The following is an 18,810-nucleotide window of genomic DNA, read 5'->3' as shown; positions in this document are numbered from 1 at the left end:
AAAAATGATCAGTCAAATCGTCTTTACTGATGTATCTGAAATGGATCAATAATGAGGGAATGAATCCTTCCCTCCCCCTTTGTAAATAAAGCATTTCCATGTAAAACATAATGTGTGTTTTGCTTGACATCAGACCTGTATAATTCGGTGTTGAAATCAGAGTGCAAGGGAAAGATCGATCGTTGCAATAATGCACATCATCACTGGTTATTGAAGCTTCTACCATTCGACTCGATTGGCATTTGTATATCTGTCCGTTCGTCCACATTTCTGCTCGTTTGTTCCACGATAACTCTCGTAAAACATATCTGAATGTAATGAAACTTTGTATGAGCTATCCTTCCAGGGGCGTATTTTATGGGCAGCCGAGGCTACCAGCGGTAGCCCTGCAACATTAAGACGTAAAAACTAATTTATAATAATAAGTTTACACTTCATTATCGCCCTTTCATGGTATTAACTTCTCTATTTCTTTCGGAAATATGTACTAAGATATAGCTGTTAAGGCTTTGAACCCATAAAAATTCTCAAACTTATGATATGGAAAACTTCTGGGTCACCACTGTCTACTGCCCTGCTACTGCCAGCAGAAAGAATCGTATAACTATTTGCGTCCGAGCTACGGGAAGGTAACCAAGCAGGTTGCATCTCTGTGTATCAGCGACAGAGTAAATGGAAGTTGTAGAACAATGACATAACAGCCATTTTGGGGATATCTGACAATTTCGGAGCATCATTCCGTACCGGTTTGGGTCAACGCAATGCAAAATGAGTGTTTTACTTTGTGACTGTTGGTATTGTAGTTATAATTACTTATTTTATTATTTGGCTTGCATTATAATCCGCATATTTTGTGTGAACCTTTACGAAATTAGGCATATAGTCGATTGGAGAATATGTTGACTTCTGTTTACTCTTGTGAACGTTGCCATTGATATCAAGCGGGAAAATGAAATACTAGGAAGAAAATCGTCAATTTTTACTTTTGTTACAAAACAAACTGATATTAGAACGTTTGTTTATGAGCCTAAATCAGTACAACAATGGAAGGTCAAATAACAAAATCACTATACATAGTTCGTAATGGAAACGGATGCAAGAAAAATTGCTCTTAATGTATTGGAACATGAAGAAAATATTGCATGGGATAACCTGGCATGTTCTGTAACAGTTTGCGTTAACGCAACGCAAAATTTACGATAATCGCCATAGGAATTATAATGAATTTTTCTGCATTTTATGCGTTACGGAAAATTTTTGCGAAAACTGGTACGGAATGACAATCAACATCAGTAACAGAAGCGGCTTTCGACGGAAGTGACATTGGTAAAAATTAACATTTTATGGATGATGTCCACGACGAGTTAACTGCGTCGAGGTTAAGATGACATTTCATTTACGATGGAAAACATTAATAATCTGAAAACAAAAGGTCAACCTAAACACATCAAGCACTATTTGTTCTTTGTTGCACATATTTTGTATATTATAATTATTATTACTAATAATAATATACAAGATTTGTAGTAGTCTATGCCGTTAAACCAGTATATACCACTGCAAGCTTCCATTTGCAGAAATAACCTCATTGTTTGCTGAAGTTGCAATCGTTCAAGAGTAAGGGGTAAAAATTACCCCTGTCCCAAATTTGCGTACAGCCTATACACACAGGTAAAGTAGATTGATAGCTTGGCAAAGGTTTATACCACGAAAATTGATATATTGAAGATGTTTCAGTTCATCTGTGAGTAATTGATTTTATGGGTTTATTTACGAATGCTTTCAATTAAGGAATTATTATCCCGTGTATCACAATTTGTATTTACCGATATAATAAAGACAATTAACAATTACCTTAATTACTTCTGTTTTCATTAACACTAAATTAGTTCATCGTGCTCGTGTATTTGATATTATTATTAAACTAGGATATGGTTCAGATTTACAAAAGGAGACCCACTAAAAATTAGTACATATACTAGCTAAAAATGCCTGTTTTCGCACGGAGAAAATATATGTATGGGAAATATTTAAATCCCTTTCACCGTATAATAGGCTTTCAATGAAACAGTAATGATGGAAATCTATAAGATACTCTGCTTTTGGCAAAAATTTTGAAACATAATCAGTTCATTTGCGTGTGATGGCTGTAGCAAATCCTCAACTGTTCAGTGATAGAGCGCTTACCTCTGGTGCTTGGGGTCTCAATGGTTCGATTCCCGGTCAAACAAGTTTGTGGTGGAGAATATCGTGCCCGCGGGTTTTCTCAGGATACTCCTGTTTCTTTCAACATTCTCATTCCACCAATTTTTCCATCATCATTCACTTACCTTAATCATCCGTCTCCCTTAGCCTAAACGCCATAATTGTGGGACGTTAAACTAATATATTTCATTTCACTTTAATTTTCATTTACTTTGATAAGGCATAATGTCTAACATGCCGTGCTAGCCGCTCTGCTATGTACTACTTGTTCATACATTTGTGATACTAACGTAAACATACGAGTGGGTGTTAGTCGAACCTATAAGCGTAAATTACTAGTTGCAAATCTGGTGGATTAGTGTTACAAGAGCACGTGACTTCCTTCATCATAGTTTCGTTTTACAATACAGTAGTGTGGCGCAGGTAGCTTGTAATTTACTAGTAAATGTCTGCAAGATGAGATTGGGACTTGTATCACGTTTGTATAACTTCATAAGTGTAAATATCTCGATATTCTGTTTAAATAATTAAGAAAAAGAGTCTAAAACCGAGTGCAAACTGTGGGCATTGATTTATCTAATACTGTAAGCGAAAGAGAAAAATAGTTCAGTTGAAAAAATGAAATGAAATCTTTAAGTTTTACGTCCCACGCATATGCCGGTGAGGCTAAAGGAGACGGTGATTATGAGAGATGAGTAAAATGGTGGAATGAAGAAAGTGGGAGGAAACGGGAGAACCCCGAGAAAACCCACGAGCACAGTGTTTGTCCACCACAAAGTCCACACGGCGCGAGCTGGGATCGAACCAGGGACCCCAAGTACCGGAGGTGAATAGTTCAGTTGATTCTAAGCAATAATTAAAGTATACATCCCAAGGAAAACGTTCAAGCAATTTAAAATGTTTATTGTTGAACATTTAATTTGCATTTGAACCTTTTACTTGGCGCCTAACTATGTGTTTTTCGAGCGTTTTACTACATGCTCTTTGATGTAGCGAAGTGATTGGGAATGGAGAATTGGATTTGAGTTTAGCGTTTCGTTCAACAGCGAGGCTATATGAGACATGGACCCACATCTTAACGGTATGATCCGAACCACAGTAAATCCAGTTCTCCCACGCCAAGTGAAGTGATTGGAATTCAATATAAGAAGATTAGTTAAAATATATATTATTCGTTATTTACATGATATAATGCATTATTGTAGTAGATGTGACAAACAATAACACAGCCGCACAAAAAAGATAAAAGTTCTGTCCACCGGACACCAGGGTATGGATTCGATATATTTTGTTACACAGAATCCAACTTTCGAAACTCCAGAACGTTTGACGGTGTCAATTTTTTGTTATGATCAAAAAACGAGCGATTTTGGATAGGGAGAATACACGTAACACAGAATTATTATTATTATTATTATTATTATTATTATTATTATTATTATTAATAATAATAATAATAATAATAATAATAATAATAATAATAATAATAATAATAATAAAAGTTCTGTGCATCGCACACCAGGATATGAATTCGATGCATTTTGTTACACAGAATCCAAATTTCGAAACTCCAGGATGATTGACTGTTATTTTTGTTGTTGTTGTTACGGGCGAAAAAGCTTGAGCGATTTTGGATAGGGAGGGCACACATTTTCGCCCATAAAGCAAAACTGACCCGATCAGTCGTCCTAGGGTTTCGAAATTTGGATCCTGTGTAATAGTATACATGGTTTTTATACCTTGGGGTCCACTGGACAGAACTTCTTTTTGTTTGTATATCTGTATTAGTTGTACCCTCACTATCCAAAATCGCTCAAGTTTTTCGCTCATCATAACCCCCCCCCCAAAAAAAACACATGGTCAATCATCCTGGGGTTTCGAAATTTGGATTCTGCGTAACAAAATACATCGAATTCATATTCTGCACAGAGCTTATATTGTGTGTGTGTGTGTGTGTGTGTGTGTGTGTGTGTGTGTGTGTGTGTGTGTGTGTGTGTGTGTGTGTGTGTGGCTGTGTAATCTTTACTAATGTATGTTTATTTACCTAGGTATATTAGACTAATATGTGTCCCGAACATATGAATAATTTCTGTGTGCTCCTACGTGTCTATGGACCTAGCACGCCTGCAATATTTCTGTCCATTCATTTACCTTATCTTTCTATGTCAAATAATTACGAAACTAAATATTTTTTATTCTCTTATCACATTCAAAATGTTTAATTTCAATTCTATTGACATTGTTTTCGAATAAGTTAACTAGAATACCAAAAAAAAAGTTAGCTAGAATACAAAAAATAGCCAAACCGGACGCGTTTCAGATAGTATTTGGTTTTCTACGTAACCTATCTGTCAGCTAATTTGTACATTTGATACGTGACTAGTGAACACTCTGTCATGATCACAAGTTCTTGTCAAATTTTTAAGAAACTGAGAACTTGTGCAATTCAGAGTCGTAGCTCGTAGTTTATGAAGTATTAGACCAAAAGTTTTGAGAAATAAGTTCTTGGCAGGGGTGTATCCACGTGGAAGGGTGTCCACCAGGTCCGGACCCTCCCCCTCAAAACTTTCTAATTCAACATACATTTATACACTTTCTCAATAAAATTATAATTGTTTAACACGGAAATGATTGATGTAGCATGAAAATTTCATCTTATATTTCATCTGTACTCTTTCTCTTATAAAAACAATCTAGTTCTATCATTTTTTTTTTTTTTTTTTTTTTTGAAAATATAGGTGGAAGTATTTTACAATTCCTTATCGTCTTTTCGGGTGCAGAATAATACACGTTTAATACTACATAGACGTAGTGGCACTTAGTATTCGACCTCACTCAATGTTTGAACCCCGAAAACAGAAATTTCTGGGTGCGCGCCTGGTTCTTGGATATGATTTTTGCTGCTAACTTTATGCTTTTACACGGTTTAGTGTTATTATTTATAAGAATTTAGTGTATTCGACATGGACCCTAAAAGATTAGCTTTTATTCAAATATTATTACAATTGTTTGTTAATATTTTGGCTTAAAATCCAATGTAGACCCCTATTTGCTGTTAAAATCATTTTTAACCCTTTGGAGATCTTGGCTTTTTGGGCTATTTTTGAGACTTTCAGTCAAGCAGCTACTGTATCGTCACTATTTATCCTAGGATCATGGTTCATACCTCATTCTCTTCAGAATAGAGCTGGCTTTCAAATGGCACCACTTGCATGCTCATACCATATACCAGAAGCGGGAAAAAATGTCAAAGTGAAAATTTCGGAGGGAAATTTTTTATCTCGAACTTTGGCCCCCCCTGGACCCCCTGTGTGATCGTAGCCATTTAAAAAAATCTGATAAATAATACTTGGTATACTGAATGTGTTTGCCAAATTTCAAGTTTCTATCTTGAATAGTAAGGGCGGGAGAATTTTTATCAAAAATTCCCACAATGCCCCAAATCACCATAAAACACTATGATCTCAGGGGGGAAAATCCTGAGACATCCCTAATTACCCTAGGGTCATGTGTCGCCCATATTATCTTCTGAATAGAACTGCCTTTCAGGCGGTACCATTCACATGTCTCCATCATGTATCTAAGGCGGGAAATTCCTGAAAAAGGGAGTTTTGGGGGCAAAATTTCCCTTTTTTCAACTTTTGCCCCTCTGGACCCCCCTGTTTTTACGCAGAAATCGGAAAAAAACTTCTGGTAAATACTACTCGGTGGACTGAATGTTTGTGCAAAATTTCAATCTTCTACGTGAAAAAATAGGCCCGCCAGAAAAAATTTCCCTACCATGCCCCACTTTTACCCTATACAGAAGTATATTTGGATAAAAATTCACTGAGACGGCCCTAGTTACCCTAGAATAATAATTCGACCGTCGTTCTCTGGCCTTTCAGGCGGTATGACTCACGTGGTCCTATCATGTTTTTTTTGGCGGGAAAATGACGAAATACGGAATTTTTGGGGTAAAAAATCCCTATTTTTACCCCTTTGCCCCTCTGGTTCCCCCCCCTGTTTTAGCACTGACATCGGAACAAAAAATCTGGTAAATAGTACTCGGTGGACTGAATGTTTGTGCAAAATTTCAATCTTCTACGTAGAAAAATAAGCCCGCCAAAAATATTGAACATAGGCTTAGAAAATGAGAAAATAAATTTTTGACTTATGACGTCATCACCTCCCATGTCTGGACGCAGGACGGTCTGAAACCATACGTAATGTCTTCTACACTGTCTCTGGATTTGAAAAACAAAAAAAAAAAAAAAAAAAAAAAAAAAAAAAACGGACGAGAAAGCTCAAATAGAAGAGAAATAACGCAATGTACCATGAAAAACGCGTATGGTACAAAATGTACCATAAGATCCCCAAAGGGTTAAAATTAGAGTTTGTGACGCCCAGGAAGGAATTAGTCCAATTTCCACTATTTTAAAGAGGGGGAAAATGTATTGAAACTTAATGATTTGGAATTCGAACTGTGTTCTGGAACCGATTAAGTTGGAATTATAAAAATATTACTGTATGTGGCCTGTTTCCAAAGCGTTTTCGTCCTGAGTAATTGCAATTTTATCTTATTTAATATTCAGTAAAATTACTAGGGGGCGCCACTTCATGAGCTAAAAATATAGACATATGATCTAAAAAAAATGCCCTAAAACGTGCAAAATGACCTAAAAATTGCGAAAAAAATTTATAACGATTAGATCTAAACCTCTATCTTTAAAAGAATACAACAAACATGATGGGGCAGTGGGGTATTTAAGGGGGCTTCCGGGCTTAAGCCCTCCCCGAAATTTTATTTACTATTTTAAAATAAATGAAATATCTAGCAGAATTTCCACGTTTCCAGGAAAAAAGTTAGCAAAGCCCTCCCCGAAACAAAATCGTAAATACGCCACTGATAATGAGCATCGTGTCAGCGATACGAGAAGTGTAGCTTCTTCACTTGAAATAAGTATATAAGTTTGATTATAGAATGAAAATAAGCAAATAAATTATAAATTTAAACAATTCAATGAAAAAATACAGTAAATTATTCAGCGTAAAATGCCCTAATATCTCGCATTTTGGCCTATGAAGCATGGTGTGTCTCCGTATCTTACGCTTACTGTAAAGGTAAAGAAATAATGCTTTCACGTAAATTGTGTAGTTGCTATTTAAACAAATTATATATGAAAAATTGGAAAGGGAAAATTAGGAACACATTAGGGGAAGGGGTCTTCCTAGGCAAGCTGCCTCTTTCCGCCAAAATACAGATCGTCGAAAAAGTAACAAATTTGAAAGTCAGAAATGATTTGCAAAATATTACATCATGCACAAATTAATTATGCGATTTCAAATTTTTCTTCACTTACTTTACATATAGTTGCAATCACCATTCTCTTGACAACATAGGAACAAAAACTAATATTTATGGTTCAGATTTCTTTTATTTTGCTTGTAAATTTCCATCCTATGAGAAAATGTGTATACCTCGGTGCAAGTCATATTATTAGAATTAAAAGAATCATAAAAAGTAATGAAAGGTTACCGAAGCCTATTAAAAATAACGAAAAAATGCAGACATTTGGGCAAAATGATTAAAAAAGAGACCTAACACGGGGAAAAAATGAATTGAAAGGTTAAACTTGGCAAAATATGCACATTTTTTTTACTTGAAAGTTATCATTCTTTGTTTCAGACTGAAGTATAACGTTATGTGTGTTTGGTGGGGATTGTGTCCGCGATATATACACTGTATATATATATATAATATAAACTATAGCATTTCATCAACTTCCGCCCCCTAATAATTACCTTGGTTTACCTCTATTCTGTGCACGCAGTAGCCCAGTGGTAGAGCGTTCACCTCTTGTGCATGAAGTCCTTGGTTTGATCCCAGCTCGCGCCAAGTGAACTTTGTGGTGGGCAAACCCACTTTGTGGGTGGGTTTTCTCGGGATCCTCCCGTTTCCTACCTTTTTCTTCAATCCGCCATTTAATTCATTTCTCTTCATTACTGCCTCCTTTAACCTAGCCGTCTTTAAGATTTCATTTTATTTTTTTTAACCTCTATTCTGGGCAATCATATAGGCCTATAATATAAATTTCTTTTACGTATTTCTTCTCCATTCTTTTAATATAATTAATATTTTACTTTACTTTCAATAGAGAAACAAAAAAGATTCTAAAAAAAAATCAGTCACATAGACCGCAGACCCTTTCTTTCCCCACTGCCTAAAATATTAGAGTCCCTATTTAATTTATACATAGGTATTTAGTAAATAATGCACAATCTAATATTGTCACTATGTCTTACTGCTCTGTTATGAAGGCTCGGACACCCCAGTCCAGGCATATGTACCGTCACTTCTCGTTAAACGTTTAAGCACTACTTATGAAAATCAGATCGACAAATACTAATTCATTTAAGTAGTTTTTTAGGATTACATTTCTGAGTTTTCGGTATCTATGACCATGTTAGCTCGTTACTTATGATAGATAACGTCCCTCGGCGATCAAACTGCCTGGGGAATTGGGGAGGGAGAAAGGAATGTGGAAGCGGGCTGGTACCTTTATGTGAGGTATTAGTCCGGCGTTTGCGAATAAAGAAAAGCCTAGGTAAAGCTCACTCAGGGTGGGTGACCTGAAAAGGCCTTTACAATTTTTCGACCGAGTGTTCCCCTCCGGGAATTGAATCTGGGACCGCTCGCATTAAAGGCGAGGTCGTTACCGACTGCGCTACGCGGTGGCACACTGGAGCAATTTTTGCAGCTCAATTTGCGATAAAGTAAATTTTGGCAAACTCAAGTGTATCATCATAGCCTATTCCGATAGCTACTTGTCACCATGCAAAAATTATAAGTTACTCTGAGCAAAAAACAACGGAGAGAGAGTGAGAGTGTGTGTGTGCGAGACAGAAAGAGAGAGAGAGAGAGAGAGAGAGAGAGAGAGCAATTAATGAAAAATGAAACAACAGAAAGAAAGAAAAAAAAATAATCAGTAGTGTATCCCCTTCCACTGGAAACAGCGCAACTTCACATACATTGTAACAGCACAATATAACACTAAATCAAAACTGGGGAGGTGGTGCGTCAAGGTCACAAGCCCTTTTATTTCAGATATTGGTTTGTTGCGGTATAGACCTACGTATTTCAATATGCTACATTTTACTTTTGCATAATATCTTGCTGGAAACCCTATAGAACCTCCTTCCATGGAGGAACCGTTCCCCTGTTCCAAGAAAAATCTGGAATGATGTTAGTAACTTCAAGTTACAGTTCCGAAGTCGAGGATTGCTGAGAACACGTACGGGACAGAACAACTCTCTGTGATTACATGTGTGATGTATAATCTCAGAGATGGATACTTTCAAATGTAGACTGAAAAAAAAAAAAAAAAAGACTGAAATAGAAATATAAAGTTTATATTAGAAATATGAAATATTGGAACAATAGATACAACAAAGAGCTACTTAGGAATTTGCTTCCATTCGCCATTCATTGATTTTTTATATCCAACAATATAGTTACTTGAATAGAAGGTTCTTTCTGGCTTTCCCAATTCGCGTCTATCGGAACTTAAAATATTGCCGCTAGATGGTAGCATCATCGCAGCATTCCCAAAACATAAAAGTTCTAAACGAATCTGATCGTTTAGGTTGTACTTTCTCAATTTCTAATTAAAGTAAAATATTGTTACTAAGAATTTTTATATTTTTATTTCTTTATACAGCAAAAGATAAAGTAAACTGAAAAAGAACTTTAAGTTATCGTAGAAAGTACATTTTGTTTCTTGTTATGTTAATGAGAAGCAGGGCATTGCTGTTACCGTCTTCCTTAATAGCCTCAAGAGCTATTTCATTCCATCATTATTATTTTTGAAGACGTGAAGTAAGTTCACGTCAATATATAAACTTAACCATGGCAATAGTGAAAATGGGAAAATTTTTTTAGAAGTTCATTAGTAGTGTAATGAGGTAAATATATAGTATAATAGTTTGGTTCGATAGGTTTTTCACTTTTATCATTTTGTTCCTTATAGAAGTGTTGAAGATCTGAACATAGATTGTGCCTAATAGGTATGAAAGTTTTCACAGAAGTCTTGGGAACTTCTCTAAATGACAAATTCTGATGTTCTAAGCGTATAGTATTTAATTTGTTTGAACTAGTTGCCAGGCCGGTAGCCAGCCCAAAAATCTAGGGGGGGCCCGTCCCAACCATATCATAGTTCATCACCATATTATAGTTCATTTTCAAGCCTACCATGAAAATTTTGGGGGCCAGTAAAAATTTAGGGGGTCCGGCCCACCCTAGCCCCCCGTGGATAGGGCCTGCTAGTTGCTCCCTGACGGCTACCAAACCTTCGGCTTATTGTACGGAATAAATTAAAATCACTCTTTTTTTAAAAAATTAACATTTAAACATATTTCTTTCCTTTTCTTTTCTTTTTTAGTCTCCTTACTAACTTGAGATTATACAAATATTAATGCTCAAATCTATATATATGGGACCGCGGTGGCTCAGTGGTAGTGTGTTCACCTCTGGTGCTTGGGGTCCCGGGTTCAAACCCGTGTGCGTGGGTTTTCTCGGGGTACTCCCGTTTCCTACCACTTTCTTCATTTCACTCATCTCTCATCATCACCGTCTCCTTTACCCTAACCGGCATAATCGTCGGACGTAAAACTCAAAAATTTCATTCGATTTTTCAAATCTATATATGGATTACGGCAGTGGCGTATTTAAGGGAGGAACTTCCGGCCTGAAACCCCCCTGAAACAAAATCGTAAATACGCCACTGGTTTACCGCCTGTTGATCAGAAGCACTACTGATTGAGGATGGAATAAACCCCAGGTTTAGTAGGGTCTTTCCCGGAGAATTTTGAAAATTTGCAATTCTGGAAATGCAATTTTAGGTATTATAGAACAAACATGCATTTTTAAAATTATTTCGTCTCTTTTTGTTTTCGCAGTAGAAAATATCCTTGAATGAGAGAGTATGATGGCGTAACTTGTAAGATCCTATGGTTCTAATTCCCTATTCTCGTCTCACTATACTGAACGCTAATCTTTAAATGTACAGCTTTTAAAAGGCTTACCTGCATAGGCCTACAGAATAGATATGAGGGGAAATCGTGTATTGGTATACAAGCTTTTCCCTCATATCTATTCCATCTATCAATACAAAACTTGGTACACTTACTTATTATCCCCTGTAGTATTTTTCGAAGTACATTTGGATTGTGTGCTTTTACCCGGGACCACTTCAGAGGGGTCCAAAGTTGATGGAGGGAATTTCCTCGATATTCTTCCAATTTTCCCTGTTCAAGTACGTTATGGGCCGCAATACATAGCACCACTGAAAAGCTTGTTTCATGCTGAAGAGAATGAACTACAAACCATGACTTTCGAATGAACAGTGTTGATACAATCAATTATTTCACTGTGAGTCTACGATTTTCTTTATACTAACAGGGTTAATGGGCCCCAGGGACTTACTCCGTTGTCAATGGCACCTAATTTTTTGTGCATGAACATATCTTTGGTATGTTTACCGAATGGACTAGGTTTGATTTGGATATCCGGATGACACGTTCATGTCCGTTCGTTGTCAAAATCCTTTTAAGAATGCTATGTGTCAATAATAAAAGGTTTTGAATTTTAGCTTTAATAATTGAATCACAGACATTAGCCTAGGCATGACATTAAAATAACAGACATTAACATAGGCATCTTAGAAAATACCTCTGAGGTATTTAAAAAGACGAATGTTCCCAAACTTATACAGAAACGAATAGCTGTGATAACATTAAGATCTACACGCATTTGGATTATGCTGTTTAGCGGCTGTGGAAATATTTTAACTGTAATTATTGAAAATGTTAGAACAACAATTTTGTAATTAGAATAAATATTTTAATGAAATGTGTATTGTGTTGTGTATATGTATTATATACAGTGATTGAAAGTATATATAAATGTTCTTATATGTGGTTACATATATACCATTCAGATATGAAATGTTATTATAATCGATTTGTTAAAACAATCAGTGACTAATGTTTTAAAAGCTTAATAGAGTTGTGTTTGTAGTAACATTTGTTATTAATATTGTACCTGTATATTGTAACCGTGAATATCATTATTTAGTATACATGTTCTGAAAAGATGGAAGAAAAGGTCTTTTTGGCCGCATAACCAGCAGGATCATACAGGGTGCCCATCAGGGGGCAAGCTGAGGCGCTCGCCCCCTCTAGAGGAAATTGTACTTCGGAAGATCAAAAACCCATTAGGGTAGATTTTTAAAAATATTTACCGCAAAATTTCGAAACTACATTCGAAATGTCGCTTATACTTGTCCCCTCCTGGTAGAGGTCTACACGGGTTCAGGCCTACAAAGCATACCGGTATATAACTTCGGGCCCGTGCGCTAAAATCTCGACATCGGAACACAATAACCTGTCAAGATAGTCTCATTTCTTCTTCTTCTTCTTCTTCTTCTTCTTCTTCTTCTTCTTCTTCTTCTTTTTCTTCTTTTTCTTCTTCTTCTTCTTCTTCTTCTTCTTCTTCTTATTATTATTATTATTATTATTATTATTATTATTATTATTATTATTATTATTATTATTATTATTATTATTATTAAAGTGATTTACTTTAATGTGTTTAATGTAATTAGTTACTTTATTACATTTTTTTTTTCAGATGAAAACTCAAGGCACAGTGTTTAGCCTGAAATCTCGACAACAACAGGACTCTTTTCTGTCGCTGGAATTAGACGGACCACATCAGGTGAAGCTTGTGCATTCAGATAAAAATGGAACACAGACGGTGGAAATTCCAGCGAACTTAGGTGATGGAAAGTGGCATCAACTTGCTCTTAGGTGAGTTATTAAAGATATTTTCAAGCGATCATTCTGTCTACACTACATTTTTTTTCCTTAGTCGAGAACACGAAAATAATTTCCTTTTATTTAAAAGGGGGCAAACAGATTACGAATTCATTTTTTTTATATAGGCCTATATAATTTTTAGTTACCTTTAGAAGTGGGATAGGAAATACTACTCGAGTTTGTATCCGGGACAAGTATCCACAACGGGTTCAATTCCCCTCCAAATTATAAGAATTACAATCTTATATGTTCGTACTTCAAGGGCTGCGCATTTTATGAAATGTGAATGTAGGACTCTTGTATTATTGTCGAGGTTTGCACCACTTGTCACAAATAACAAATGAGTCAAGCATGGCATATTTTCTCTATAACTTCCAGCATCATTTGTTTCCGGTGCGTTCCAAAGAAATGTGCTACCTATGGAGTATACAGTGGCTAGCTTCCTATTGACCTATATTGAGAGAGAGATTTCTATTTTTGTATAAATTTCCGGAACAAGAAACTCCAAAAAGATCAACATTAATAAAGGCAGGGAAACGTTACGTGAAAATAAAATGCATTATATACCGACCTATAGTTTCTTTTTACTTATAGTAGTTACACCGGATTGGAATTAAAAATACGCTTTTTGGAATCTTGCTCTTTCACTCTCAGTAGATGTGATGGAATTACGCGACTCATTCATACACATTTGAGATTCGAGGTATTTCCGACTTGCATAATCTACGATAATGCTCCAGTCCACACGACTGTTGTAGCAGGGGAAAAGCTAAGAAGATTTATACTAGATACACACTACAACAACATTGGCAGATTGGAAAGAGCATCGAGCAAAACATGGGTTACTGAAGCCATGCTTAAGAAGATGAAAGAACGCAGAAGGGTTAAAACCACAGAAGTCAAAGAATAAAGAAGGCTAAGTAATGAACTGAGAAGAGAGATGAATAAAACTAAAGTGAAGTACATGAAACAAATATGTAAAGAAATAATGGAACTTGAGTGGTGCGGCATATATGATCTGATGTATCAGAAAACACAAGAATTATGAAGGATAGCTAACAAAACAATTAACCGTTGGAATCGAAGATTAACAAGGTCTTATAGTCACTGACCACCAAAGACTCTTTAGAATCTGGGAGAAATACAAAGAGGACATGTATGACTAGAAGAACCGCTCCAAATATATTTCGATCGAAGCAAAGGAAGAGATGGAGGATGATGAAATAATACCCAGTATTTTGAAAATTGTAGTAGTACAAACTATTAAAAAACATGCGAATTAAGAACGCCACTGGAGATGATGACATACCAGCAGATTTACTGAAGGGGTTAGGAGACAATGCAATGAATGTACTATTGTGCTGCCAAAATGTCTTGAGCCGTGGCAAAAATGCGAACTAAAGCTCACATCCTCACACACCCACGCGTTGAGCCAATAAGGTTTCAGCTGTTGCTAAGCGAGAGAAAGCGAGTGGAATTCCTTCAGCCGATACCAGCGCTTGCAACGGAAGACTAGGGATCAAGTCAATGTGGTATATCTTTAACTTCACTTATTAACAAGATCTTCTTGAGTTGGGAATCACCAAAGGATTTACTTGATGTTACAGAGGTTGCATTACCCAATAAAAAGGAAGCAAAGAAGTGCATCGGTCACAGAACAATTAGCCTTGTTTCCTACACTGGAAAGATTATTGCGCGCATACTGAACAGGTGGCTGAAAAGTAGAGATGCAAAAAAGCCGGCTTTTTTGAATCGATGTTTTTTTTCACATAAAAAGCCGGCTTTTTTGGGAAAAAAACGAGAATTTTGGAAATTTTGGCTTTTTTCAACTTCATGATTTTTCTATCTAAATAGCTTTCTTATAGTATATTCTATAGTTAGATAAGAATTCCATGACCTGAATGTGATATTTCGCTCTGAAATTCACCATCAAGATGGATGGAGCACATGTTTTACGAATTAAAGCTAACATGAACAATGTAGTATTTGAGGGTAATTTTAGAGGCTATTTAACTTTATTTTAACTTTTGAGTTATCGACATCTTTTTTCTTCTTTAGTTTGTCATCCGTGTTTCATTTCTAAGAGCTTTTAGTACTCTAGCTTCTAGCGCAAAAGTTAAACTTGCCCGTTTTTCTATTTATCCGTCAAAGCGTACGTTTTTCAATATATCCGTCAAACCGTACTTCCACATTTCTGTTATACTGTAGCTGTGAAGTGATTTAGCAATAATTTTCCGGACACAACCTTGAATACCAATTTATACAAATAATCAGTAGCGGATTTAGAAAAGTACTTTAGGAGGGTATTTTCTGATTGTTTCGTTTCCTAAAAAGTCCTAATTTTATTTGGGAAGTGCTTGAAGTTTATGAGTACAGGCATAACTAATATTTCGTTTCGTTTATATGTTTAGCAATAATCTCCGGATACAACTTTAAAAATCATTTTATACTGAGAATCAGTGGCGGATTTAGAAAAGTATTTTGGGAAGGGTTTCTTACTAATGTTTAGTTTTTTTAAACATTCGTAATTTTTATTTGACGGGAGCTTAAAGTTTATGAGTAAAGGCATAAATAATAGATATTTCGTTTGTTGCAGACATTCCGTAACTTTGGGGAACGGGCTTCATTCCGAAGACCGCCCCCCTAACCTTCGCAAAACCGTCACTGCTGGTAATTAGTAATAATAACGATTTAAAAACAATAAAAAAGGAAGTCGCCCAACTCACAGTACACGCACTATTTCTACATTCACAGATGGAATGAAGAAAAGCTTTGTCAGAATGGTTGAATCCCGGACTTCCCGATAGAAGCGCAAAAGCTAATCACTCAGTCATGTTTGTTGTGCAGTTGTATTTAGCTTAACTTAAATATATTCCGTAGTCCTTTTTTTTGGGTGGGGGGGGGGGAGTTCCGTAATGATATGTTGAATCCCTCTTGTTAAAAATTCAGTAAACTTGAGGATTGGGTAAACTGTGATGGTGGTTCTATAAAACTTAACTGTAGAATTTCAAGAATATACAGAACCAAAAGCTCTAGATGTGCAGCCTTTAAGTGTATCATATAAATCTAAGTATTTCTCTTATGTTTTATTTTAATTTTATTTTGTTTCAAAGAGAGGGTATGGAATATTTTGAAGTAAAAATACTACATACTATTTTGCTAGTTATTTGCGTATTCTTTAGAAAAAAGTGTTTACTTTTAGGGTTGGCTGGTTTACACCAACTTTTTTTTTTTTTAATAACTGGTTTAAACCACAAAAATAAAAAGAATGAAAAATGCGAATCGTGTGAACTTCATGGTAACGTTTCCAGATATCAAACCACCTGCAATAGTTTTATTTCCCTTTCACCTTTTAATCAAGGTATCCCATGTTCAATTCTCGGTCGAACCACAAACCTTCTTTCATGCGTAACCCAAGTAGCGGATCGGATGTCAGTTTAAGCGAAAGTCTTCTCCTTGATAACCTCGGTATTTCGTAAGGATGTTAAGCCTAAATATACGAAACAAACCAAATTGTATATTTCTGCATGCCTAAATGCGTGTTGTTTTATAAAGAAGCCAATATTGCTTAAATATATTGATAGAAATTGGCAAAATTTATCGATTGCCTACGTAGCTTCCAACATTAGCTTGGATTGGACTTTCAATGATATCTACGTACCGGTACTAAATTTGTAATTTAATACCTCAGTTTTAGCGTACTGATTATGGTACGTTGACCTTTAAATTTTACATGCAAAGCAATAACAGGATTTTCCCGTTATTGTCTTACATTTCAAGTAATGACGGGATTTTCCCAATGGCTAGGGCGGGAGATTCTCAACTTAAGAAATTTACTGACCGCACTTCTTTAAGCTTATGGGAGTTCTTCCGGCATAACCCCGCTGTTGCATAATAACATCAAGGCGAAACAAACTTATTTCTGTGAATATGTAATATAAATACATAAAGCAAAAAATTCAAGTCAAAAAAGCCTGGTTTAAACCAGAAAAGCCTGGTTTAAACATCCCCCCAAAAACGGGTTTTTGGCATTTTCAAAAACAACCACGGTTCTTGCCAACTCTGCTTACTTTTGTATATAGGAGGTTAAAAAATTCTTATTATATACATTGGTTAATCCTGTGGAATTCATAATGTAAATATGTTGAAGAAAAATTGTTTGAAATATTTTTTCGAAATTCATAGTTTATTTTCGATGTTTTATATTATCATCAGCATCAACCACTAATTAAATGATTTTTTGTGTTATAGAGAAGCGATACAAAGTCTGTTTTATCAATTTATCGCAGTATTTTGAAAAAAAGCCCAAAATTTCCCAAGCAAAAAAGCAAAGCAGAAAAAACCGAGTTTTTTTTCCAAAAAAGCCGGTTTTTTTCCGAGCCCTTGCATCTCTACTGAAAAGTAAAATAGAAGAAATGTTGGAGGAATTTTTCCAAAATCCGAAGAGTGAATTTTTCCGGAAAATTTTGGTCATCTCTAATATATATAACTAATTTTGTAGTTACATCTGTTTTCACCTTTTAGAATCGAGAAGTCCGTCAAAGTAGAGCAGTGTGACAGTTGTCCTTCTGACTCAGGTAATCTCCTATTTCTTCCTTATACGTTTTGAGTTTGAAACAAGCTGAGGAAAAAAAATACAAAAGAAAGTGGAAGCAAGTTAGAGAGAAATACTAGGATAATAAAAAGGAAATAATAGGGTTGTAATGTTCAGAGAGTAATTTTTCACCAAAGTCAGCCAGCCACAAGTGATGACAGAGGAAGCTTGTCACTTAAGCCTAAATTATCCTTCAGTGTCGCTTTAGTACTGCAAAAACCCTTTTTCCAGTTGTTGCATCTGCCAGCATCATAAACTTAAATGTGGCTACAGAATTCTTGTTTTCTTGCTCGGCTTTTACAAAGGTTAACAAAAACATATTTTATCGCGAAGGGATACTGTGGGAGAATAATGTTGAAATTGCCAATTTGTCATTGTGCTACAATGTGTTACAACTTTAACATTTTATTGTTGTTGTTACTACCACCTACAGTGATGAAATTGTCAAATGTCAATTTATGTTACGATCCAGGAATTAGCGTTTCATACAATAAGCGTGTCTATAAACAGATCCTACTTTATCTTTCACAGCTTTTAAACTGGTGCTTCTGCCCTACCTTCGAAGTTTCTACACTTTCTATGCCCATTGTTCATCCATCTCTGACATGTGTAAATTGTATACACAAGTCTATTTTGAGAAATATGAGGTGCATTCAAGTTATAACACCTCCATTTTTTTTCTTAGGACTAGTAACAGATAGAAACATGCTTATGTTTTAAAATACGCGAGCACTCATTGCACCAAACAGCATTCAGAACTCTAGTGACAGCGGTGAAAATTATGACTGTTTTTGATACGATACTCGTCGTTTTCTCCATTTGCATGGTGTGACGCCACTTGAAATTTATTGGCAGTTGAGTGAGACATGTGATGCTGGTGTCATGGTTGTATCTAAGGGCACTCATTCAAGGTGCATTCAAGTTATAACTCCTCCATTTTTTCTCAGGACTGGTAACAGAAAGAAACGTGATGTTTATTTTAAAATACGCGAGCACTTGTTGTCAATGCGTGACAGAGATAGCAACGGCACAGAGAACTCAAGTGGCAACGGTAAGAGTGATGGCTGTTTTTTGATACGAAACTCGTAAAATGGCGACGTTTTCACTACAAGAACAGTGTGTAAATTATTCGTTTCCTTCATTCGCGTGGTGCG

At 35.8% G+C, this 18,810-nt stretch overlaps 1 protein-coding gene across 1 annotated transcript in view; it reads left to right on the top strand.

The window, feature by feature from the left end:
- The window catches only part of LOC145667652 (uncharacterized), a 388,129-nt gene that overhangs the window by 96,056 nt on the left and 273,263 nt on the right, over positions 1-18,810 (top strand). The window contains exon 3 of the mRNA XM_081735111.1: positions 12,875-13,053. Coding sequence (XP_081591237.1) covers positions 12,875-13,053 — 179 coding nt within the window. The remainder of the gene's footprint in view (positions 1-12,874; positions 13,054-18,810) is intronic.

This window comes from Thermobia domestica, chromosome 13, assembly GCF_964235325.1.
Source record: "Thermobia domestica chromosome 13, izTheDome1.hap1.1, whole genome shotgun sequence".
Lineage (NCBI taxonomy): Eukaryota > Metazoa > Arthropoda > Insecta > Zygentoma > Lepismatidae > Thermobia > Thermobia domestica.
Note: the sequence above shows the minus strand (reverse complement) of the source record. Positions and strands in the feature narration are given on the sequence as shown.